The 26,783-nt window shown below is 46.1% G+C and overlaps 2 protein-coding genes and 1 pseudogene across 3 annotated transcripts in view; all 3 read left to right on the top strand.

Annotated features, from left to right (window-relative positions):
* The window catches only part of LOC146577711 (NACHT, LRR and PYD domains-containing protein 12-like), a 179,747-nt gene that overhangs the window by 79,452 nt on the left and 73,512 nt on the right, over nucleotides 1–26,783 (top strand). The window lies entirely within an intron of this gene.
* Nucleotides 1,255–17,174, top strand: LOC146577716 (protein NLRC3-like). Its single transcript, XM_085268257.1, has 7 exons — nucleotides 1,255–1,343; nucleotides 1,428–1,526; nucleotides 1,674–1,772; nucleotides 2,536–2,637; nucleotides 13,340–13,575; nucleotides 13,692–15,483; nucleotides 16,994–17,174. Exons 1-7 carry the CDS (start codon nucleotides 1,255–1,257, stop codon nucleotides 17,172–17,174), a joined length of 2,598 nt encoding a protein of 865 aa, XP_085124383.1.
* Nucleotides 18,554–26,443, top strand: LOC146577715 (ribonuclease inhibitor-like; annotated as a pseudogene). The gene is made up of 4 exons (XR_014888964.1): nucleotides 18,554–18,561; nucleotides 20,391–20,567; nucleotides 23,762–23,938; nucleotides 26,309–26,443. The product of XR_014888964.1 is annotated as a ribonuclease inhibitor-like (transcript).

Raw genomic sequence — 26,783 nt, 5'->3', positions numbered from 1 at the left:
TTAAGGAGGAGAGAGAGCAAAAAATTTCGATTAACATCTGATGTTTGGGTTGTAGTTATTACAAATATGGTCGCAGCTGTGGTTCAGGTTAGAGTGAGTGTCCATGGAATAAATGTAAGTCAGTGAACTGGAAACATGACTGTGTTCAAACTTTGTTTCCTTTTTATAATGAGTCTAATCAAAGGTGGACAGAAGTATCTCCACTGTGACTTTTCTGTGTCACCATCAGAGCTTCTGCACAGTGTTTCTGGGGCAGATAACATTGCAGCATTATGGAGACATTATGGAGACAAAAAGAAAAGCGTCTGGATTTCTTTAAGTTAAACTTAAAGAAGTCCAGACGCTTTTCTTGGACTGTTGGTTTCAGTGTTGAGTCTCATTCACACACTCCCTCAGACTCTTCACACACACTGATTTGCTGACATAAACACACTCCTGTGTGCTTCACACACACACTGAGGACCATCTACAGACTGTGAGCTCCGTCTTCTTTGTCTTTGGAGCTGAACTCTGACAAAGTTAGGAACAAAACTTGCTCCAGCGTGTGAACTTTCCTCCTAGACTCAGTCTGAGCAGTCAGACCACATATTTCTAAAGCAGCACATGAAGGTGTGGCTCACACACACACACACAGGTGAAGGAAACAGCTGCAGTATTAAAAGCTGCTTCACTGTCTACAAATATATGAACTGAATGTTTCTTTCAGGCTGTAAAAACCTTATTTATCCTCCATTACAGTCCTGCATTCAGAGCATTACTTCTGTTATATTAGTACATGTATTTTATTCTGATGAACACATGAAACTCTGAGCTGGATTGAATCCATTGAATCAGAGTCCAGGACTCAGACTAAACACACTGAATGTGTCCTGAGCTCGGCCGCTGTTCCACAGTAACTGCTGTCAGAGTCACTGTTACTGAGTTAGCTTAGCTAGCAGAGCAGCTAGCAGTTAGAGTATGAACTCTGTAAGCAGTCAGCTCGGTCCTGGACATGGTTACTGACATAAAGCTGCTCTCTGCAGCCATGTTTGACCTGCTGCTTTGTAGGACTACAGTAATGGAGGATTTGGAGGCTGAACTGGGCTCTGTGACACTTTTTGTAGTGAACTGATGAAAGCTGTGTCTCAGATGGATGTTAGTCCAACACATCAGACACGACCTCTGCAGCTCTCAGTTGATGTGCACATGAATGATTTGTGTTTCCTCTGCAGGTGAAGGTAGAAAGTGTGTGTGAGCTGATGTGAATTGAGCAGCATGGATCAGTGTGAGGACAGAGAGGAGGGAGTCCCTCCCTCTAAAAGCACTCTGTGTGGGGAACATGAGAGCCAGACCAAAGCTCAGAGGTGAGATGACCATCTCTAACTGTCCATGACTCTTCTCCATGTCACAGCTCAGCACTCACATCACTGCTGCATCATTATTCACAGGAACCAGCCTGGACCTCCACCCAGAAGTGTGTCCTCTAAGAGCAAACGGGTGAAGCATTTCTTTCGTAATTTAGGGCAAAAAAAGTCATCTGACAAAAAGTAAGTTCATGTCAGTATTAAAATGTTTGAAATTTTAATCAGCTTTTTACTATTTAACGATTTAAATAATATACTATTTACATAGTTTATACTTTTTATGTAATGTATTGGTCACATTGGATGTGACACATGTTCACATATTTTTAGCGTCAATGAGAAACCATCCAGCTCTGTGTCCTTAAAGAGTGACTGGTCCAATCATCGATTCATTGGTTTTAAATCCAAGCCTGTCTCTGCTGCAGCGAGGTGAGCTGTTAGTAACAAGAACTCTCTGATTTAAATGATTTTGATGTTTCCTGGTTTCTAAAATGCATCTCTGTAGCAGAGCAGTGTCTCCAAGGACACACAGGCTCAGCTGTAACTGTCAGTTTATCTGGTTTAAGACACATTTGGACTCAATTGGCTGTTTTTAACTATGTATTTTAATCAGAGGTGTAAATTTAGACCTCACACATCTGGATCCTAAACTATGATAGAAACAGCTGCTAGCAGTGGGTAGTTTGACTTTGATACGCTGCTCTAGAAAGCAAACAAAGGTTTGTGCAGCTCCTCTTCAGAAAAGTGTTCAGAGAGCAGCTGCTGTATTAGACAAAGGCTCGTCGTGTGAGCCCAGATGTGTGTAACAGCTGGATGAAGGAGAACCATCACAGTCGCGTCTCCATCCCGCCTTTATTAATGAACTTCCTGTTGCTTGCAGATGACAGGAACACAAAGTGTTTGTGCCACGTGATGCTGCAGGATTTGTTAACGTGTCCATGATGGTAACATCTCCTCGTCTAACTGCAAACACATGAGCGCTCCTAACGGCAGCTATCACAGCCACACAGGCAGACTGTGTCTCACTGTTGCATTCAGGGACATTTGTTTTCCTGTAAAAAGCTGAACTCTAATCTAAGAGGACTGTTACTGACAGGAAACAGCTGCATTATCTGCAGTCTGTGTGATCACAGCTGCTTCAATCACTTTATCAGAGAATTGATCATTGAATAAAACATGTTTGTGTCTGCAGAGGTCAGAGGTCACAGTCTGCAGGATCCAGCTGTCCGTCTGTGAGGAGTGACCGGTCCAAACATTACCCTCCAGTCTTCAGTGGTGAACCTGGACCAACGAGGTCAGAGACCTGTGATGACTCCTTTACATGTTTGTGTTTTCCTGCATAAATATGACCGAAGATTGATTAAAAAGATAAAAATCTTAGACTTTGTCCTGTAGCGCTGTGTGGCAGGCAGGATTGGACCCAAACACAACAGGATGAAGTCAAAGAGGCAGCTTTATTTCAGCTGTGAACATGCAAACAGCAGAAATAAGGAAACATAACTGTAGGTTTGCAGTGAATGAAGCCTCAGCTCGACGCTCCACTTTGTCCCTCTTTTCCTTCTCCAAACAGCCACATCAGGAGTCTTTGATTGAGTTTTAAAATATTTAATTACAAATGTCCAAAGATGGGTTCAGGATACCTGAATCCACAGTTATTAAAGCTAAAATAGTTCACAGGGTTTGGACTTTGTTAGGTGACGAGAGAACATCAAAGTGTTTTTTATCTTTAAACAGTATTTTTATCACTTCAGTTGCTCTCACAGCCCTGTTTGTTATTTTAGTAAGTAAGTAAGTAAAGTTTATTTATTAAGCGCTTTTCATAGACAGGTAGTCACAAAGTGCTGCACACAGAGATTAAAATAAACAGTATGATAAATAGCAAAATGCACAATATACACAATATAGAGTTTAAATGTGAATTAAAAATATAACAATGTAAACAGCATTGGTCAACAGAAAGCTTGTTTAAACAGTAAAGTTTTTAACTGTTTTTTAAAGGATCCCACAGAGTCAACCAAACGTAGTTGTAGAGGTAGACTGTGTCAGGTTTCAGTTAACGGACTCAGGCGCAGACCGGGACTCCTTACAGGATTTACAGATTTTTATTCACACAACGACACCAGGTGATGCTATTTACAAAGTGCTGGAGGGAGGGGAGGGGGGTCCAGGGTTCCGGGGTATGTGAGGGAAAAGACGGGAATCTGACGTCCTCCAAAGGCTCTCTCTCTTCACTCCCCACACTGGGGAAACACCATCCACTCACTCGTCCACGGGATGACAGGCAGGCAGGGAAAGGTCCGGGATAGATCTGTACACAGAGATAATAGTTAGAGGCGAACAGACGGAACGAACTCACAGATCCTTATTTGCAATCTACTGAGCGACTGACGCTGATAACTCAACGATCCAGCGACGAGTGACACAGTGCTGCTGTCTTAAATCGGCCTTGTGATTATCCCGATCGGCAGCAGGTGCGTGGGCCAGGGGCGGGAGCCCATAATGAGCATCGCCCCGGCAGGAGAGAGAGAGAGAGAGAGAAAACATGTTGCCTAATACAGAATCAGCTGGTGAGGCACAGGGACCATGACAGTACCCCCCCCTCAACGGGAGCCCCCCGGCGACCCACCAGGCTTATCCGGATGCAGACGATGGAACGCCCGCAGCATGCGCCGGTCCAGGATGGCCGCCCGAGGGACCCAGGACCGCTCCTCCAAGCCATAGCCCTCCCAATCCACCAGGTACTGGAAGCCACGCCCCCGCCGCCGAGAATCTATGATACGGGTGATCGAGTAAGCCGGCAGACCGTCCACGAGCCGGGGGGGAGGAGGGGGCCTGGAAGGCGGGCACAGAGGACTGGACCGGAGAGGTTTAACCTGAGACACATGGAAAACATCGTGTATCTTCATGTTGCGAGGCAGCTTGAGCTTAACAGACACAGGGTTAACCAAAGCCGAGATCTCGAACGGGCCGATATAGGCAGGAGAGAGCTTCCTGGATTCCGCCCGGATGGGAACGAAGCGTGTGGAAAGCCATACCTTCTGCCCAACAGTATAGGCGGGAGCGGAGGACCGGCGGCGGTCAGCGAAGCGTTTGTTGCGGTCCTTGGTGCGTAACAACGCAGCCCGGGTGGCCTTCCACACCCGACGACACCTACGCAGATGCGCCCGGACGGATGGCACAGAGTGTTCACCTTCGATGGAGGGGAAAAGAGGTGGCTGGAACCCCAGAGAAGCTTCGAAAGGGGACCGGCCCGTGGCGGAGGAGGTCATGCTGTTGTGGGCGTACTCGATCCAGGGCAGTTCCTCGCTCCAGACGGCCTGGTTGGAAGAGACGACGCAGCGCAGGGCCGCCTCCAACTCCTGGTTCGCCCGTTCGGACTGGCCATTGCTCTGCGGATGATAACCAGAGGAGAGACTGACCTTAGATCCCAATGAGGTGCAGAACTCCCTCCACACACGGGACGTGAATTGAGGACCCCGGTCAGACACGATGTCATCTGGAATGCCGTGCAGGCGAAAGACATGGGTGGTGAGCAGGCGAGCAGTCTCCAATGCTGTAGGCAGCTTGGGCAGAGCAACAAAGTGAGCCGCCTTAGAAAAGCGGTCAATGATCGTGAGTATGACCGTATTACCTGCAGATGGCGGGAGGCCGGTCACAAAATCCAGAGAAACATGGGACCATGGTCTGGTAGGCGTGGGTAAGGGATGAAGCGGACCCGAGGGTGGCTGGTTTGGGGTCTTGTTTCGAGCGCAGGTTGTACACGCGGAGACGTATTCTTTGGCGTCCCGGCTCAGGGTGGGCCACCAAAAGTAGCGCCGCAGGAAAGCAATTGTGCGGTGTATTCCTGGGTGACAGGAGAAACGGGCTGTGTGTGCCCACTGTAACACCTGAGACCTGACAGGTTGGGGAACGAACAGGCGCCCCGCAGGGCCGCCTCCTGGATCCGGTTCGGCTCTCTGAGCCTCGCGAATGGCCGACTCGATTTCCCAGGAGACAGCCCCCACCACACAGGTGGCCGGGAGGATGGGAGCAGGGTCCGCCGGGTCTTCGGAGGTGGAGAACTGTCGAGACAGGGCGTCCGGCTTGACGTTGCGGGATCCTGGCCTGTAAGTGATTGAAAAGTGGAACCGCGTAAAAAACAGAGCCCACCTTGCTTGTCTGGCGTTAAGCCTCTTTGCGGTTTGCAGATATGCCAGATTCCTATGGTCCGTCCAAACGATGAACGGTTGGGCAGTGCCCTCCAGCCAGTGCCTCCACTCCTCCAAGGCGAGCTTGATGGCAAGAAGTTCCCGATCGCCAATGTCGTAGTTGCGTTCTGCGGGGGTGAGACGACGGGAGAAAAAGGCACACGGGTGGAGCTTACCATCCCTCTGTTGCGAGAGGACCGCTCCTACTCCCGTGTCGGATGCGTCCACCTCCACCACAAACTGCAGGGTTAGGTCGGGCTGGACCAGAATGGGTGCTGAGGCGAATCGCTCTTTCAGCTCCAGGAAGGCTGATTGGGCAGCATCGTTCCACTGAAAAGGAACCTTGGGAGAGGTCAATTGTGTTAAAGGCAGAGCTACCTTGCTATAGTCCCGGATGAACCTCCTATAGAAGTTAGCGAAGCCGAGGAACCGCTGCAGCTGCCGTCGGTTGGGGGGTTCAGGCCACTCCACCACGGCTTTCACCTTAGCTGGGTCAGGACGTAGGTCTCCCTGCTCGATGACGTAGCCTAAGAAGGCAACTGTGGACATGTGGAAGACACATTTCTCACCTTTTACGAACAACCGATTTTCCAGCAGGCGTTGCAGGACCTGTCTGACGTGGGTCTCATGCTCTGACAGTGATTTGGAGAAGATCAGGATGTCGTCGAGGTAGACGAAGACGAACCTGTCGATGAAATCCCTCAAAACATCATTAACGAGTGCTTGAAAAACTGCAGGAGCATTAGAGAGGCCGAATGGCATAACCAAGTATTCAAAGTGTCCAAGGTGAGTATTGAAGGCGGTCTTCCACTCGTCGCCCTCTCGGATCCGAACTAAGTGATATGCGCTCCTCAAGTCCAATTTGCTGAAAACTGTCGCCCCCTGGAGCAGCTCAAAAGCAGAGGTCAGAAGTGGGAGTGGATATTTGTTTTTGATGGTTATGTTATTTAATCCACGGTAGTCGATGCACGGGCGGAGAGACTTGTCTTTTTTCTCGACGAAGAAAAACCCTGCTGCTACGGGCGATGAGGATGCGCGGATCAAGCCGGCGGCGAGGGACTCTGAGATGTATGACTCCATAGCCTCTCGCTCCGGTAGAGAGATGCTGTAGAGACGGCTAGTAGGCAATGGCGCGCCAGGGAGTAAGTCGATAGCGCAATCGTACGGTCGGTGAGGAGGCAACGACTGGGCCCGGTCCTTGCGAAACACTTCGGCGAGATCATGATAAACAGGGGGCACTCCAGACAAATCGGAGGGCGCGGTCGACTTGGCGAGGGAGGCTGGTGTGTGAGGCGGTGAGGCGGATTTAAGGCAGGTCATATGGCATTCCTCTCCCCACCCCGTAATGCGTCCCGTAAGCCAATTAATGCACGGGTTGTGTTGACGAAGCCAGGGGTGCCCGAGAACGAGCGGCGTCCGAGTGGCCTTAAACACAAAAAAACATATTTCCTCAGTATGGTTGCCAGACAGAGTAAGAATAACGGGCTCAGTGACGTGAGTAATGTCAGGTAGGCGCTGGCCGGACAAAGCAGTGACACGCAAAGTGTGGGGAAGAGGTTCCTGCCCTAGCTGAAGGCGGTCTGCTAACTCAGAGTCAATAAAATTCTGTTCCGCCCCTGAATCTATCAAAACGGAGAGAACATGACCTTTGGTGTTGACCGTGAGCTGGGCAGACAGCATTAACCGTGGAGGAGATTTGTCTTGGCTGAGACCGCCCACCAGCACTCCTACCGTCACTGGTGGGCGCGACCTTTTGCTCGAGATGGGCAAGAGGCGACCACATGTCCCTTGTGGCCGCAATAGAGGCACTCACCGGCAGAGATACGGCGCTGGCGTTCCGCGGCGGAGAGATGCGAGCCTCCAATCTGCATGGGTTGCTCTCCTCCGTCTGCGCTCTCTGCCTGCCGGGAAGAGCTGGGCTCCGAGGTGGAGCCAGCCCTCCACTGCCCCGTGGCCTCCTGGGAATTGTAGTGCCGCGGCAGACGACGAGCTCGCAGCCGGTCATCCACCTTAATACATAAAGCCATTAACTCGGTAAGAGAGTGGGGGAGATCTCGCATAATGAGTTCATCTTTCACCTCTTCACGAACATTATTGAGCAGTGCACTCCGTAAGGCCTCCGGGCCCCAGCCTGTCTCTTCAGCCAAAATCCAAAAATCAATAGAATAGTCAAACATGCTCCGCTTCCCTTGTTTGTAGTTCAGCAGACGAAGCGCGGCGACTTCAGCGCCTGAGCCTTTATTGAACACAGTCTGGAATTTAGACAGGAAATCAGCATAGGCAATCCCGGGATCCGAGCTAAGCACGACCTGAGCCCACTTTAAAGCCCGGTCCCGCAGCAACTGGACAAAAAAGGTTATTTTGGCACCGTCGTTGTTATGGAAGCGCCGCTGCTCACGGAACACAAGAGTACATTGAGCCAGAAAACCAGCACACTTGTCCGACTCACCCGTAAAAGGTTCCGGCGTGGGCAGGGGTCCGTCCGAGGGTGGCAGAGGTGCCGGAGGTGTGCTCGCAGCGGCAGGCGCAGGCTCCTGGGGGGCGGGAGCCGCCGGCCGGGGATCACTCTCCAGAGGTGTTAAGCGAGCGACCGCCTGCGTAAGCGCCGCCATTTCGTGGTGGAGCCGCTCGAGCATTTGCTCATGTCGAGCCAGAGCAGCTCCCTGAGCGATGAGTGCCTGAGCGACAGGGTCCTGAGCGGCTGGGTCCCGACCTGCTGAGTCCATGATGGCTGGATCGTTCTGTCAGGTTTCAGTTAATGGACTCAGGCGCAGACCGGGACTCCTTACAGGATTTACAGATTTTTATTCACACAACGACACCAGGTGATGCTATTTACAAAGTGCTGGAGGGAGGGGAGGGGGGTCCAGGGTTCCGGGGTATGTGAGGGAAAAGACGGGAATCTGACGTCCTCCAAAGGCTCTCTCTCTTCACTCCCCACACTGGGGAAACACCATCCACTCACTCGTCCACGGGATGACAGGCAGGCAGGGAAAGGTCCGGGATAGATCTGTACACAGAGATAATAGTTAGAGGCGAACAGACGGAACGAACTCACAGATCCTTATTTGCAATCTACTGAGCGACTGACGCTGATAACTCAACGATCCAGCGACGAGTGACACAGTGCTGCTGTCTTAAATCGGCCTTGTGATTATCCCGATCGGCAGCAGGTGCGTGGGCCAGGGGCGGGAGCCCATAATGAGCATCGCCCCGGCAGGAGAGAGAGAGAGAGAGAGAAAACATGTTGCCTAATACAGAATCAGCTGGTGAGGCACAGGGACCATGACAGACTGTTCCACAGCCTTGGTGCCACAGACTGAAAGGCTCCGCCCCCTTTCATCTTCAGACGTGTTCTGGGAGCAACCAACAAACTCTGAGTCTGTGAGCAGAGACAGCGAGCAGCAGTGTATTTAGTGAGAAGCTTGGATAAATAATCTGGGGCCATTTAGTGCTCTGTACGTTAAAACAATCATTTAAAAAGAATTCTAAAATCTATTGGGAGCCAATGTAAAGAACATAAAATAGGAGTGATGTGAGCTCGCTGGGTAGAGCGAGTTAGTAGTCTGGCTGCTGCGTTTTGTACAGCTTGGAGGCGAGAAAGAGATGATTTATCCAAGCTGGTAAACAGGGAATTACAATAATCTAAACACGATGACACAAATCCATGGACAATTTTTTCCAGTTCAGCTAAGGAGACCATATGTCGCAGTTTAGAAATATTCCTTAAATGAAAGAAACAGGAACGAGACAGAGACTTTACATGTGAGTCAAGGCCCAAAGAAGAGTCAAATATTATTCCAAGATTTCGAATATTTGGCTCAGCAGAAGAACAGAAAGGGGCAACAACTTGACTGATTTTAGAATATAGATCAGGAGGAGCTATGATCATGGTCTCTGTCTTGTTCTAACAAGGTAGCTGTTAGAAAGCCAATCAGAGATTTGAGTTAAAGCCTGGACTAGGGTGGACAGCCTATCCAGCTGATGAGGCTTAACCAGAGCTCTTATGTTTCACTCAGTGCTCCCACCAAACACCTTGGAGGACACATTAGTGTGATTTAGATTTCATTGGTGTAAACACCAGTCACACAAGCTAACCCATGGAGGCAGCAGCAGGCTTTGCGTTTGGTAAAGTCTGTTGGCTTAAACTAAGAGAGTTTAGTTTGTTAGCACAAAGAGCTGTCAGCTAAAGCCCCGAATGCACTTTGAATACAGACGAACTGAGAAAAACACTTTAAATACAGCAAACAGTCAAACTGACCACATGTTTTTCTGCTGATCATCCACAGCAGTACGTTTAGCATTCATGCTAGCAGCAGGCTATGACTGTTAGGGTTGCCAACCGTCCCTTAAAAAACGGAATCGTCCCGTATTTAGAAACAAAAGCACACGTCCCGTATTGAGCTAATAAGGGACGCACTTTGTCCCGTAATACAGTGAGAATCAAAAGTGGTCTATAAATGTTTATGGAATTAACGCTTTGTTTGAAAACATAATTCCCAGCCTCTCTCCTGCTTTGTGACCAATGAGCTGACAGCACACTTATGACAATTCAGATTACCGCTCATCTCATTGGTTGAGGAAAGGTCGCTTGCGGAGAAAATACCGGAAGACAACAGATGACCACAACAAGAAGCATGGCCAACAGGGAAACAAACGCCGACACTGCGGTGCAAGTCTCGGACGACAGTACACCTAAAGCTGGGCAGACACTGTGCGATTTTTTCAGTCACGTTATTCAGCTCCTGCTCAAACTGCACGATTGACTCGCAGGGGTTAGAAGTTGGTAGGTCACGATGCAGGTCTCACACTATACGGCCCGATGCTCTGATGCGACCTGAGTGCTCACACTGTGCCTCCATATAATGAAGGTTATAACAGAAAATCTGTCGCTCTCTCTCTCTGTCTTTCTCTCACACAGACACACCACCACCATCAACTTTGCTAAATTGCTAATGAAAAACATGATCAGGCAGCTGTGATTGAGCAGCAGTGTAAATCCAACTATGTTCACGGTTGTTGTGGTCGTGATAATTTTGTGATGCCACATTGAAAAGGCTCTGATGAGCTTTCCAAAGTTCTACAGTTGTGCCTCCATCGCTTGTGTCCAGATCACACGCTGCACTGCCGTGCTGCTCCGTCTTTTTCACCAACGTTTACGTGTTTGCGCGTGAGCAGTGTGAACGGCTGTGGTGACACGCTCACAAGCGATTGATGATCGGGAGCTGGTCGTGAGGTGTTAATCGCTTCTCGTTACCCCACGTATACTACACGATGCACGATGAAGGCCAAAATTGGGCCGATCGCCAAATCGGTCGCATGACTCAAAAATCATCTCAAAATGGGCCAAAAATCGCACAGTGTGAGCCCAGCATCAGAGCAGCAATGTTTGTTCGCTCAGAGAAAGAAAAAAAGGCTGCAAAAGTACAGGGAGGAATGGGAAAAGGAAAACACCTGGCTGGAAAAGTGCACGATAACACATATAAAGCGCACTGCACTGTGTGCCGGCGCACTTTTTCCATAGGCATGCTTCTAATGGTGGGCACATGAAGAACATGAGGGGCGTGAAAGCTCGGGGAACCCTTAACCAATTTGTTGTCCACCAGGCCACGGCAGAAACAGATATGGTATGTAGACACTGGTTTGTTTTTTAAACCCTCTGGTTAAGGTTAATATGGGCATGTGCAGTGAATATCAGTGCTATGTGGCCAGAAGTGTGATAATATAATTTATTTTGTGTAATAAACAACTGCAAGGATAGATGATTACAACAAATAGATGACTAATACATAAAAGTAATACATAGATGAATAATGATGATGAGTTATGATGCGTAATCATGGGAACAAGAGGGTTTACAAACAGGAGCAGCTGATTAGCATTAGAAAAGCTGAAATAATACCTCAGCTGAAGCCAATTGCACTAAATGCCCTATATGTGCACTGTTACAAGAATATTTTTCGTTCTATTGCTTTCTATTAATTTATATAATTTTAAGTTATGCAGGACAGAGTTCTTTTAAAGAAAGATTTACTTTTATTCTCAAAAGTTAAGCATGACAGGCTTCTGTTTAAGAAAGAGACCTGTTTTACTGTGTTAATGTTGTCATTTTGAGCTAAAAATAAATGGCTAAAGGATCATTTGTTTCCCATATGGTCATATCACAAAGAATATGCATCTGCTTAAATCAAATTCAAGTCAAATGGTTAAAAAATAATTTCACACACACAAAAAAGAGCTAAAAAATTCACCACACTGGGAAGGGTGAAGACAACTAGGTTGCCCGGCCCTGGCCACGAGGTGTCCCTTATTTATTTTTCAGGGAGTTGGCAACCCTAATGACTGTCCACTGAGCACCAACACAGGTAGGAGCGAGCAGTGATGAAGCAGGACTGTGGGCAAGTTTGAGCTACAATCCTATTGGCTTCTCAGTTTCTCCAAAGAAAAGGGGAAAAATTCTTGGTGTTGTGAAGATGTGAGTTGGTCTTGTTGTCGTGGGGCTGGAAGGATGCTGGCAGTGAGAGGCTTTTCATACAGTGTTGAGTAACAGAATGAGAAGAAAGCCTCTGCACATGAAACAAGGTGCTCGTAGTGTTTGTTTACTGTGTTTGTGCCACAATGTCAGATCAGTTGTAGATTCACATGCAGACTTGTCCAGTGAAACCAATGCAAGTACTGCAGTACAGAGCAAAGACTAAGCAAGCCAGGAGAGCTCTCCAACTTTCTGAAAGTATCAGGATATTTGAGTGATAAGAAAAAGTGGATCGTGCAACAATGTCCCTCAGCACACAAAACAATCAAAGCAGAATAAATATAATGTTTTAGATCAAACACTTACAGGGACCTGAAGACAGAGAACCAACAAAATGTCATGGCTAACAGAGGAACTCAAGCACAGACTGAGTTCTGACAAACAAAAAGGTGACAGTTTATTTACCAAAGGGGTGAACCACAGTGCTCTATATATGTACAGTGAGTTGGGGAGGGGGTCCAGGGCTCCAGGGAAAAGAGGGAAGGGAGTCCACACTCACTCCTCTTCAGTCACTCTTGTCCTGCTCTCCACTCACACAGCCACACACGGGAGTCACAGGTAAGCGTCTGTAACCAGGTCCGGGGAAATATTTACTCAAAGTATACACAAAGTTAACCCAACTGGTGAATTAAGAGAGAGATTTCTTAGCAAGGAGCTGAGATCATGAACACAGGAGGGTCAATGTCCCAGCGACGAACTGCTCCATGCCGCAGCGTTAAATGGTTACCGGTAAGCCCAGGTGAATCAGCAACAGGTGGTGTAATCATCATAGCTGTGTGGACCAAGAGCGAGAGGCCATTACAAGCTCCACCCAGGCAGGCAAAACGCTAGCAGGAGAGAGCAAAACATAAAACCTGAAAAGCCATCATGAGCCAGAGACACGGAGTTTATACTAGAAGAGAAACCTGCTCATCTTCATCATGTTTGTTTAAATAGAGAAAATCAGAAGTCTCTGTGTGTCAGACCACGGCTCTACACGGACACTTCTAAGCTGCTTCAGAGTGAACTGACCCAGATAATCTGCACACAGCGGCTGTAAAACAGTGAAAGTCATAACTGTGTCTCTCTGATGGAAAGCTTTTATTGTGAAGTCAGGAAGTCTGCAGGAAGTGTTGAGTTTGTATTCATCACTCAGTGTTTAATGAGACAGGCAGACAGGAAGAGCAGCTCATTAGTGTTGATGAAATCAAAGGAACTGTGAGGAACTGCAGTTTGGTCACATCTGGATGTTTTTCACTGACAGTAAATGTTTTAGTGATAAAGAAATGTGTTCACAGAGAGAGGAAGAGGAGTGGTGTTTGTGATGAGGAGCAGCTGTCCTGCTGTGCTTTGTGTCAGGACGTCCTGAAGGATCCATTCTCTACCAGCTGTGGACACTGGTTCTGCAGACAGTGCATCTCCTCATACTGGGACCAGTCTGCTTCATCGGGAGACTCCTCCTGTCCCCAGTGTGGAGAAAGATCCAGAAGCAGAGCTGGACTGCAGACAGCCAGTCAGAGCAGCTGTGTACAAAGTAAGACTGAACATCTGTCTGCTGATGGACTCATTTCTGAAAACTGGACTTCTTGTGTTGTTCAGACATTGAAGAGTTTTCTTTCTCTTTAGTCTCATTGTTTTTCTTTCTTTCAGCAGATGTTGGTCTGCAGGAGGTTTTAGATGAACATAAGATCAGTCTGAGGAGGAGATGTGAACGTGTGACTGAAGGAAGTGATGAAACAGGAAGTAGAACCCTCCTCAACACCATCTACACTGAGCTCTACATCACAGAGGGACAGAGTGAAGAAGTTCATACCCAACATGAGGTGAGGCAGCTGGAGACAGCTTCCAAGATGGACGCCCTCCATGACACTCCAATCAGGTGCCAGGACATCTTTAAAGCCTTACCTGACCAACAGAGACCCATCAGAGTGGTTCTGACCAACGGCGTGGCTGGTGTTGGAAAAACCTTCTCAGTGCAGAAGTTCACTCTGGACTGGGCAGAGGGCTTGGAGAACCAACATGTCAGTGTGGTGGTTCTGCTTTCATTCAGGGAGCTGAACCTGATCAGAGATGAGCAGTACAGTCTTCTGGAGCTGCTCCATGTTTTCCATCCAACATTACAGAAGGTCACAGCAGAGAAGCTGGCTGTCTCTCAGCTTTTGTTCATCTTTGACGGCCTGGATGAAAGCAGACTTTCATTGGATTTCACCAACAGGAAGCTGCTGTCTGATGTCACACAGAAGTCATCAGTCAGCCAGCTGCTGACAAACCTCATCCAGGGGAATCTGCTTCCCTCGGCTCTCGTCTGGATAACTTCCCGACCCGCAGCAGCCAATCAGATCCCTCCTACATGTGTTGACAGGCTAACAGAAGTACGAGGCTTCACTGACGCCCAGAAGGAGGAGTACTTCAGGAGGAGATTCAGTGATGAAGAGCTGTCCAGCAGAATCATCTCCCACATGAAGACATCCAGGAGCCTCCACATCATGTGTAGTATCCCAGTCTTCTGCTGGATCACTGCTACAGTTCTGGAGCACATGTTGACTACAGAGCAGAGAGGAGAGCTGCCCAAGACCCTGACTGACATGTACTCACACTTCCTGCTGGTTCAGACAAAGAGGAAGAAGAACAAGTACCATGAGGGACGTGAGACGAGTCCACAGGAGCTGACGAAGGCTGATAGGAAAGTTCTTCTGAAGCTGGGGAGGCTGGCGTTTGAACATCTGGAGAAAGGAAACATCATGTTCTACCAAGAAGACCTGGAGCAGTGTGGTCTGGATGTGACAGAGGCCTCGGTGTACTCAGGAGTTTGTACAGAGATCTTCAAAAGAGAGTGTGTGATCTTCCAGAAACCAGTCTACTGCTTTGTTCATCTGAGCATTCAGGAGTTTCTGGCTGCAGTCTACATGTTCCACTGTCACACCAACAGGAAGACAAAGGTGCTGAAGAACTTTTTGGGAAAAAAATACAACGAGTCCTCTCTGGATGATTTCCTGAGCAGAGCCATGTATAAATCCCTCCAGAGTGAAAATGGCCACCTGGACCTGTTTGTTCGCTTCCTTCATGGCCTCTGTCTGGAGTCCAACCAGAGACTCTTAGTAGGTCTGCTGGGTCAGACAGAGATCAGTCCAGGAACCATCCAGAGAGTCATCAACAACCTGAAGGAGATGAACAGTGATGAAATCTCTCCTGACAGAAGCATCAACATCTTCCACTGTCTGATGGAGATGAACCACCTCTCATTATTTCAGGAGATCCAAGAGTTCCTGAAGTCAGAGAACAGATCAGTGAAGAAACTCTCTGAGATCCAGTGCTCAGCTCTGGCCTTCATGCTGCAGATGTCAGAGGAGGTTCTGGATGAGTTGGACCTGCAGAAGTACAACACATCAGAGCGGGGACGACAGAGACTGATTCCAGCTGTGAGGAACTGCAGAAAGGCTGGGTGAGTCCAGATGTGATCATTAACATCATTGATCAGTGTAGGTTAGTAGTTTAATTTTGAAAATAAAATCAGATTGTAACCACAAAGTGTTTGTGTCCGTACGCTGCAACCTTCCACACCATTCCTTTATTGTACAGACTCAGCAGCAGCTCCATGGATCCCAAATCCAAGAGTGGAGAACAGATTTGAAGTGTGTCACATCCATGCAGTCACAGCTGTTTCCACCATGTTTCCACTGATATTAATCCTGTTCAATGACACGTTTCATATCAGTGAATATGTTCTTTAGGACGTCCACTGACATGTTTAAGTGTCCTGCTGGAAATCACTCAAATCATCCATGAAATCCATGAAAAATCCTTTTAGTGTTTCTAACTTCACCCTCTGTCCTCTCTCTCTCTCCATCCTCCTCACTGCTTCTTTCACTGATAATCACACAAACATCGTATTCAGCTACAAAATAACACAATAATATCATCTGATGATCATTATTATAAGAGCAGGATCCATATTTGATATCAGAGTAACACACTGCTTGGTTATGTGCAGTCATCATCAGTGACTGTGGGTCAAACAGAAGCTCTCTGATTGGTTGCTGACCTTGGTCACCTGTCCACTCTCACCTGTTTGTGTTTGCTCTCTCTTTGCTGTCTCCATCCTCTCTCTCCTTTCTCTCCCTCTCTGTCTTTGTACGTCACTCAGGTCCAATGGAAACAGTGACATTTACAAACCAATCAAAGACAAACTGATCCATGTCAGGTTATAACAATATTCAAAGTGAATACAGGCTGCTGCTGGACACAGACAGGTAACATCATTTTGACTTGCTGTCACCTGGATCTGGACTCATAAACACTGAAGCCCTGAACAGGAATACAAATCATTTTCTGCCAACTAGCGACACACCAGCAGATAATGGCTCAGAAAGCTCAAATGAGCCAATCATTTCTGTGTTTAGTTCCCCTGAAATCAGATCTGATATCAGCAGCTCTGAGTTCATTCATCATTATTGTCCAGTGATGAGATTTCTGCTCCGTTTGGTAACAGTCAGCAGGTTTTTCCTGCGTGTGGACGTGAACAGTCGTACCTGACAGCAGGTAGCAAACAGAGATCATCTTTCCAGCTGGAACTCTTCACTGAGCTGAACTCATTCAAAATGTTCTGGAGTCAAAACAGGAAACAGTCCAAATGTGTGTCTTCACTCTGACTCTGGATCAGATCTCAGTGACAGACTGTGGACATTATGGAAGCCTAAATGTGACACCATCTTCCTCCTTCATCTGCAGATTAAAGCCAAACAAAGATTCTCATTAAAAGTCTGCAGGTCTGAGAGAGACTCAATCATTGTGTCATGTCAAACACAGTAAGAGGAGCTGAAGCACAGATGTGAAGAGCAGATTCATCAGATTATGACCTCACTCTGTTTTGTCTTCATATACATTCAGTCTGTGTTTATAATGCAGATTTTCTGCTTTTATAATAACACATTTTATATTTTCTATCATCACAGACTGACTGAGTGTGGACTCTCAGAGTCTCACTGTGAAGTTGTGGCCTCAGCTCTGAAGTCCAACCCCTCCCATCTGACAGAGCTGGACATGAGTAACAACCTCAACCTCCAGGATTCAGGGATGAAGCTTCTGTGTGCTGGACTGGAGAGTCCAAACTGTCGACTGGAGACTCTGAGGTGAGTTCACTGACTGCGGCTATTGTTGTTTTTCTATATTTCAGGTCTTTGATGTTTGAAACTTTCTTTAGTTCCTAAATGTTCAGGATGTGTCTGAAGACAAATGTGAAGAAGTTTGAGTGCTTTCAGAAATGTTGTCTTTCCAAACGACTGAACAACAGTTTTTCCTTTTGGCTCCAAACAGAAGTGACAGACTTGAGCAGGGTTCATTTAAAGGCTGACAGAAGTGGAGTGGTGACGGGGAGATGTTTGACAGGACAGTGTTTCAGCCTCCACAGGTTCATGTTGTGCTCCATCAGTCAGTGAAGATGAAGTCAGTGCTGATGAGGCTGTAGAGTGTGTGAGGGATGTGAATGAGGATGATGAAGATCTGATGATAGCAGATAAAAACAGGCTGCAGAGACTTTGAGCCATACAGGGCACACAGTGTGTGTACAGAACAGCTGAAATCATTATGGAGGCCTCACTGGGATATGGAAGCATCACAGTACAGCTTCAGTGAAGCATTAAAGTCTCTGATATGAGATGAGAAATGAAGCAGCCAGAGCTTTTTCATGAGTGGATATCCACTGTGACTGTGAGCTGCTGCTACAGCCTCCAGATTAGCCAGCAGCTCATCCTGCTCAACATTTCCTCACCAACTTTAATGGAAGTGTGATGTTTTCAGCTGGAGTGATGGTCAGGGTGGCCTCCCTCTCCTCTTCTTCTTTCATTTGTAAAGCCACTTCTGCTGCTTTCATTCATTTGGAAGTCCTGTAGCTGAGTTTGGGAGAGACTAACAGCCTCGGCAGCAGAGGGGAGAAAGGCTGTAACACCACCACTTTACTCTGTTCTACCTGTCACATCATTTTATCAGGAAACAAATATGCTCATGTTTTTACTATGTTTGTCTTGAAGATGTAAGAAGATCACTGTTAAGTCTAATTGTTGAATGTTGCCATTGTGTTTCTTAAATTTGTACAGTCTTAGTTCAAGCAGTAGGATCAAAGCCATTCCTTTGATCCTGGCCACCTCTCCAACCACTCTGTGCTGGGGGAGGTTTTATTGTAGATACATCCTATCTGGAAGATCTGTTTCTTTTGATGTAAACTTCCTGGGTTTACGACCCTTTGGTCAGCAGGAGGTCTGACACACACACACACACACACACACACACACACACACACACACACACACACACACACACACACACACACACACACACACATTCTCACATAACACACACACACACACACTCAGTGTATACATTTACATACAGTCCTTGTCTATGTAACCAAACGGGGTTGCAGGGGGAGGTGTTTTGTAAACTATTGTTTGAAGTTTGTCAATAAAAGGCAGCGAGAGGAGGCCACCATTGTGGTCATTTCGACGTGCTGGTCACAGATGGAAGGGCCTCCCTTGCGCAAGAAATCGATCGAACACTGTTGCCTTGTTTTTCTTTCATGGGAATAAGTCCTGGATACAGCGGGGTCTGAGTTTAGACCCAACAATCACATGGTGCTTTTTATTATTGTGTTGGTTTGTTTGCTGTCTCTTGGATGGAGCCCAGCTGTGCGTGGCCCCTGGGCCTGTGGTCAGAGTGTGTGCTGGATAATCCGGCCCAGGATGAGGCCAAACTGACATGGGATGAAATGTCTGTCACATAATTGAGCTTAGTGTAGTTTCATTTCTGCACAATTTAAAACAACCAAAACTTTGTTCTGTCTTTTCTATGTTATACTGTAGACTTTCTTTGATACTGTGTCCAAAAGGAGCAGCTTTTACTTTGAAGGGGAGGCGTCTCTGTTTCCTCTTCAGGTTGGATGATGGAAGCAAATTAGTAGCTGTGTCCCAAAACGTCGGCTGCATCCTCCAGAGGCTGCATTTGAAGGCCGATTACATCACAGCCAGGCGATGAAGGCTGTCCGTATTTGTCGACTCCTTCAAATGTGCCCGACAAATGCGTCCTTCATTTCCCCGAATTTGAAGGATTCGTCGGGTGTGTCCTTCGTGGCCCACCATATCCCAGAATTCATAGCGTGGCCCAGCCAAATTTCAGCTGCCAACAATGGCGGCAGCTACTAAGTTTTCAAATTACTCTTATTAATCTTTCTGGGTCACAAAATAAACTTTTAACATATTTTCAGGCGAGAAAGTAGCTGTGTAAACTTCAAATATCTGCTTGGTTTATCAAGACATCACATATTTGCAAAAGTGTGCCGACGTTTTCGGAGACGTCTGTTACCCACCCGCTCGCTAGCAAGCCGGGGGGTTCAATGGTCACTCCAGCCGGCGAGAGCAGCGGACGCCCGGCTTCATCGTTTTCAGACCCCGCTCTTTCGCTACTCAGGTGAAACACGATATATAAGTCACTCGGATAACTTAAAAATGTAATTGTTTGCCTTTTTTCTGTGTTTTATTTGTTCCGGAGTAAATCGGTTTGGCTGAGATCAAAGTTCCTCCGGGATTTTCACACAGCTGAATAAACGTTAAACAGGAAACTGATTAAACAGAAGTGTGAGACGGTCGAGAATTTACGCCAGTGTCCTGTTATATTTTAGATAGCAAGGAGCAGACGGCCGAGTTTATTAAACTCCACCAACACAGCGGTGACGCAAATCTGAAGGCTCGACCGTCCCATTTCACAGCCTCGCACTTCCAGCCTTTTCGGTCTTTGAAGGACCCGGCCCACGTAGACCGCGAATACCGGGTCCTCCGAAGGATGCAGCCGACGTTTTGGGACACAGCTAGTGTGTGATGTTCTTTCAGTGTTGCACTTTGTAGACGCTCCCTGAGCACTGGTCTCACAGCCAGCTGCACATAGAGACCAGTGTTGTTAGTCCAGGTCAGAAGATGACTTGTTGGAATGAAAATGAGCTTGTAGTTTGTCTGCTTTAATAATGTGACTGGAAAAAGGTGTTGGACTTCAAATATGTCCATTTCTTTCACACTTCACCTTTAAAAGTGAAGCCTTGTGGTTCCTGGAAGGAAAAACACGACTTTTTCAAGTCTTTGTCCTGTTTTTATGAGAAATGTACGACTTTAATGTGAAATATTCAGAGTTTTTTCTCTTGTTGTGTTTGTTTGAAGCTGCTTCCTGTTGGCTTCAGCTGTTTGGAGTTTCCATTTTCTAAACTTCTACATTCTGAACCTTCTTCAGCTCTGAACAGATGATGAAACACTGAATGATTTCAAGCTCACACTTTGTCTAATAAACTTACATCTTTCATTCTTTATACAGATTGTGGGACTGTGGTTTGTCAGAGATCAGCTGTGATTATCTGGCAGCAGCACTGAAGTCCAACCCCTCCCATCTGAGAGAGCTGGACCTGAGATACAACGACAACCTGCAGGATTCAGGAGTGAAGCATCTGTGTGGTTTCCTGGAGAGTCCAGGATGTGGACTTGAAACTCTGAGGTCAGTCAGCATGTTTTAGTTGTGCTGAGATGAATATGATGTGAAAGTTGTGCTGACACTAAACTGCAGACATCAGGCTGATATTATACTGATCCACACTGAGGATCTTCATGGTAAAGTCTGTTTTCTTCTTCTCTGGTTTAGTCCATTGACTGCAGCAGAACAATGTTCACATTTCAAACAGTGAGACTCAACGTATGGCCCGCGGCCCACACGCGGCCTGCCCACCTTTCCTGATTCAGAGAGAGGGGACCCTGATTAACTGTGTAGTGTTCTTCCTCACAGTTCTAAGTATCAGACACAACAATGAATAATCCACAGCTGACTGTCTTTAGCAGGTCAAAGGTCACGGCACACAGCAGGCAGTGGGAAATATTATAACTCTGATCATTTATCAGCACATATCCATATGTATAAAAACAAAGCTGACACTGTGAGACTTGATCAGAGGTGTGATCATCACAGCAGAGGCCTTTGTGTCAAAGTCACTGAGGATCAAACAGAAACACATGAAGCAGATTTTCCTGTTCTGGCTTTTTATAGCAGATAACCTTCAAAATATTCTGCAGTCCATCAAAACTGAAGCAAACCATGAATCAACATGTGAACATGAGCTGATGCTGCTGAAGTGAAGCAAAGTTACAGAGGTTTGATTACAGACACAGCTGAGAGTTTGTAATCTGTCATCATTTTAAAAGGTTTACATTTCTTCAGTATATCCACATTTGCAGCTGGTACCTCAACCTCCACTTGTCCAACACAACTGCTGTCCACTGCCTCCATGACATTGTGATTTTGCTGTTGGTCTTCTGTCAGATCTTCATCAATCACTTCTGCACGGGGCACACCTTCAGACTCTGCAGCTGCATAACGAAAGCCTGTAAGATAAAATTAGACATAAGGTAAATGTACACCAATATTCCAATGACAGGTGTGTGATTCATCTGGAAGTTATGTGCGGATTAGTGTACAGTGATAGCAATTTAGTATGTTTTTAGAGGGGGGGGGGGGGGGGTTGTTTACCTCCGATGGGTGCTCTTTTTCGCTTCCGTTGCGTACGCCTTGAGTGCCGGTCCGAGTCTGATACAGGTATGTCGTCATGCCCCATGTGCAGTGTTGGTGCCCAGTCTGGATTTGTTACATCCATTTCATATGCTGGTTTGCCTGCAATAATGCCAAATCATAAGCTACTCAGTCGACATGATGTGGTTCTGCAGCATCACACATTAGCATGTTTTATCTCATTATCTATGACCTCAGCACGTTGAAAATAACACTAAAAGCCTTTCAAGAGTGATATGAATTAATTTAGAACTCACCGGAAAGAAAATGCCGTGAGCAAACCAACAAAAAGCTGGGGATTGCAGAGAACTCGATATCCGCTCGTCTCACCGCTGCAATCCAAGCCTGACGTCTTTGTTTAGTAATATCGGATACATGGGATCCCTCACGTTGCCTCCAGGATGGAAAACGATGAAAAGAGAGCCCGTTATCCAGCTTCTTGCCTTCACGATCGTGTGATCTAACGTTGCAACCGACAACACAACACGTACGATCCATAGCTGAAATGGTATCCTTTGGCTGGCCTACTGTCATGGCGGAAGGGGGCATGGCCCATCTCCCGTGACATCACGCTCCAAAGCCCTATAGGTGGGAAAATGTACCATGTCGACCAATCAAAAATGATATGGAAACATGACATTTGGTTGTTTAGCAAAAGGGGGAAGTTTTAGGAGTGACCGGCAAGAGAGAGCGAGTGAGCGAAAGAGAGAGAGAGTTTTGATACGTGAGAGATTTGTGACGTTTACCGTGTTTGGTCTCAAGTTAGTTTGTTGTCTTGTGTATTTAGTGTGTAGCTGTTGTTTTGTTTTGTGTGTCAGTTCTACTAGTGATCGTCACAGTTGCTGCCTTAAAGCCAACAAAGGCAGATTGCAGTGTAAACGCTGAGTGACACACCTGCTGTCAGACCTGCAGGTTTATCCCTGTGCTGTTCTCATATGTGTTAGAGTGACACAAACTATTGTTTGACACCTGATTGTTCTGTAAATAGTTTGAAATGATTATATGAAAAACGTCTGAGCCTTGGCTGCATTTTTTGGTAAATAGTACCATATAACTTTGTTGTTTGCAAAACGTGTGCGTATTTTTAAAAGTGTACAATCTCTATTTGCAAACAACAAACAGATGATTCGTTAAACATGTGTGTGGTTTTTACAGTCAAAATATCACTTTCTACTTGTATTTTAAATTTTGTCTGAATTTAGATAAATTGTGCTGATACAGTTGGTCAAAATGAGAAAATAACAGATTGGCAAGATAAACTGTTTTTAAAGGTAAAATATAGAGGCCACATCAAAAGTAGTCAAGAAGGGTTAAAGGCTAAAAGCAAAGTTGTCACCAAGTACTGTTTATATTTGTGTGTATTGCTGCAGCTTTTTTGAGTATTAATTTGGTGCCTTTGTGTGAAATAATGGTATTGTGAGTGATCCATATAGTCACAAAGAATAGCCACTTGTTTCTGTGCTACCAAAGTTCCCCGGCTTTCATTCAAAATGTGTTTATCGTCAGCACCTGCACATTAAACTACTTAAACATTATAAATGTCTTCAAGCTCACACTGAGGCCTGTGGGGTACTATCAGCCACTGAGACAGTACACACATTTATATGTGTTTGTATATGAATATTTCATACTTTAAGACTGCCTGTTTATTTAAGGGAGATGAACAAAATACATTGGAATTGTACAAAATAATATCATGGATGATAAATTAAATAGATTTTAAGTAGATGCTTGTGCATTCTTAAAGTCTTATATGTTGAACTGAACTATGTGATCTGTTCAAAGCCTTAATCTTAATTTGAAGTGAAATGTGCATTTTGAGTTTATACACTATGTATATAAGGCGACCGTTTCCTTTTGCAGTATTTTTGTGTGGTGTACTTTTCTATGTCTTAACAAAAGGGGAACAAAGGTGTTTAAGTTCACCTAGGATGATGTGTTTTAATTTTCACATGGTCTTGCTTGAATTTGACCCTGACAAAGGCGTATGAACTCTGTCAGCTGTTTGGAGTTTCCATTTTCTAAACTTCTACATTCTGAACCTTCTTCAGCTCTGAACAGATGATGAAACACTGAATGATTTCAAGCTCACACTTTGTCTAATAAACTTACATCTTTCATTCTTTATACAGATTGGGGAGGTGTGTTTTGTCAGAGATCAGCTGTGATTATCTGGCAGCAGCACTGAAGTCCAACCCCTCCCATCTGAGACAGCTGGAGCTGAGCTACAACAACAAGCTGCAGGATTCAGGAGTGAAGCATCTGTGTGGTTTCCTGGAGAGTCCAGGATGTGGACTTGAAACTCTGAGGTCAGTCAGCATGTTTTAGTTGTGCTGAGATGAATATGATGTGAAAGTTGTGCTGACACTAAACTGCAGACATCAGGCTGATATTATACTGATCCACACTGAGGATCTTCATGGTAAAGTCTGTTTTCTTCTTCTCTGGTTTAGTCCATTGACTGCAGCAGAACAATGTTCACATTTCAAACCTTCAAAGAAGAAGAAAAATCCTCCACTGGATAATTCACTGTGAAACTCTCCAACTCTTCATTCCACCTTAAAGTCTGTCTGACACTGAAATCCAAAGCAAAATGTGCGTTTGCTTTACAGACAGCAGTCCAACACAAACATACACACATCATCCAAAACACAGTCCAACATCCAAATCTCCTCCACTGCCAGCATGAATGATGGGAAAGAGAAGGAGGAACACTCTGACATTCAGGGTTAGAATGAGTTTCATGAAGCAGACTGTGAAGATCAAAGCTGCATTAGAAAGCTTACATGAATGAATGAGTGGACAGAAGTGGACAGAGATCATCTGAAGCACTTCAAAGGCTTTAAATCAGCACATTTCTCTTTATTCTTTATCAACTCTGTTAGTTTCTCTCAGTTTTCTGTGGAATGAAGCTAACAGCAGGCTAATAAGATGCTGACCAATAGGTTTCTATTAAAGGTTGTAATTTGTATATGAAAAAGTGCTTTGGCTCAGCAGGGATCAGCTTACAGGTAGAATACAGCTGCTGGATGGGATTAGCATGTCATAGCTATCTACCAAACTGCTAACTGGGGGATTTCAGGCCATCTATGGATCATTTTTGCTAACTGTTTATTCAGCTTAGGCTCACAGGGCTGCAGCCTGTGCCCTAGCTGTCATAGGGCAAGAGGCGTGGTCCACCTGCACAGGTGAGCAGTCCATCACAGGGCCAACAGAGAGAGACAGAGAAGCACTCTCTCACATCCACACCTACAGCCAATTTAGAAGCACCAATGAACCTAAGCAGCATTTCATTGGACTGTGGGAGAACATCCAACCTCCACAGAAAGGCCAACAAGCTTCAACCTACAACCTTCTTGCTTTAAGGCACTAGTGCGAACCACTTTTCCCCATTTCAGCCCAAATCCTGCATCTTCCTGTTTCTGACTCCAGGCCAGCTCCACTAACACTTTCTCATCAGACACTGCCACCTAGTGGAGGAAGTCTTAGTTCCATTTGAAGCTTCAGATGACAGTTAGTTCCTTTACAAAGAGGTGGAGGTGGTGGGGCCACAGCACCATCATCACTGAGTGCCATAGGACACTTAACCTTTGTTTCCATATGCTGGGAACTTCCTGTTGTTCCAAGGAGGACTGGAAAATGTGTGAAAATCTCCCAGTCAGTTCCTCACAGCACACTTCAATCATTTCCCTCCCACAGCATCAGGACCAGGGCTTTTTCTCTCTTTGGTCCCACTAAGAGATTTCCACACAAACACCTCATCAGTGGGACTCTCAGAGCTACCAGCCCTTTGCTACAATCACAAAGCTCTTCATTGAAATCAATGATATCAAAGCTGGAATCAAATGAGTCCAAGTCTTCTGCTGATTCAGCATCACATTCATCTTTGCTCCTTGTTCTGCATCCCCACCATGGACTTCATTCCTTTCCAAGCCAGCCTTGAGTGTCCTTTATTCAGCTCATCCTCTGCTTTACTTTTACACCTGATTTTAGCTGCTTTATCTCTCTTTCAACAAGTTTCTGTGCCTCAATCTTTTTCTTCTCTCCATCATAACAAGACAGCTTCTTCTGCCTGAGAACATGTTGGAGTGATTTACTAATCCAGGGCTGCTTATTGGGGAAAATACTTCCTGTTTCCAAAGTAATCCCCATTTTTCCCAGAAAGAAATGTAAGTAGAAATCGATGATCTAAGTGAGAACATGAGCCTTTAAAAAGTCCCAGTGGGTGCAGTCAAAGCAGTCCCTCAGTCCCAGTATAGAGTCTTTGGTCCAGACTGGAACAACTGTGTGCCCAGTTTGAGCTCTCTTCAGTGCTGTGACCTGACAGACCCAGAGGGGCCATCACATCACATTTAGAAGCTCCCCTAATGGAGCCACAACACATGTCCAACACTTAGTCTGTCTTGTTGGACCAACTGGAAGAAATGATTCAAGGACTTAGTCACAGAACAGAGATTCAAATCTCCAAAATCCAACTGGCTGCATCAGGACATATAGTCTGAAACTCTGCACAGTTTCCTGTTTGAAGCTGCTTCCTGTTGGCTTCAGCTGTTTGGAGTTTCCATTTTCTAAACTTCTACATTCTGAACCTTCTTCAGCTCTGAACAGATGATGAAACACTGAATGATTTCAAGCTCACACTTTGTCTAATAAACTTACATCTTTCATTCTTTATACAGATTGAGGTGGTGTGGTTTGTCAGAGATCAGCTGTGATTATCTGGCAGCAGCACTGAAGTCCAACCCCTCCCATCTGAGAGAGCTGCACCTGTGGGGAAACAACCTGAAGGATCCAGATGTGAAGCAGCTGTCTGATCTTCAGCAGAGTCCAGACTACAGACTGGAGACTCTGAGGTCAGTAGAGTGATGGAGTGAGTGGGTGGTGCTGTCAGCAGTATTGTACTAAACACAGTCAGTATGAAACAAAGATCCAGTGTTTCCTGTAAAGCTGCAGCTTCTCAGTGAAGCTGTGAGAGGAGAATGGTGACAGGCTTCAGGATTGGACACAAACACTTCCTGCTTCTGACCTTTATGGTCACCATAGTAACGGCTGACACGCTCAGATCAAACACTGTCAACAGCCAATCAGCTCTCTGAACAAAGCAGCACGCAGACCAATGACTGCATTCATTTCCAAGTTTAAAGCAGTGAAGAA

This window comes from Mchenga conophoros, linkage group LG3 (assembly GCF_057382185.1).
Source record: "Mchenga conophoros isolate Kocher_MC1m ecotype Shallow Benthic linkage group LG3, M_conophoros_male_GT1.1, whole genome shotgun sequence".
Classification (NCBI taxonomy): Eukaryota; Metazoa; Chordata; class Actinopteri; order Cichliformes; family Cichlidae; genus Mchenga; species Mchenga conophoros.
This window is presented reverse-complemented; position numbering and strand designations above follow the sequence as displayed.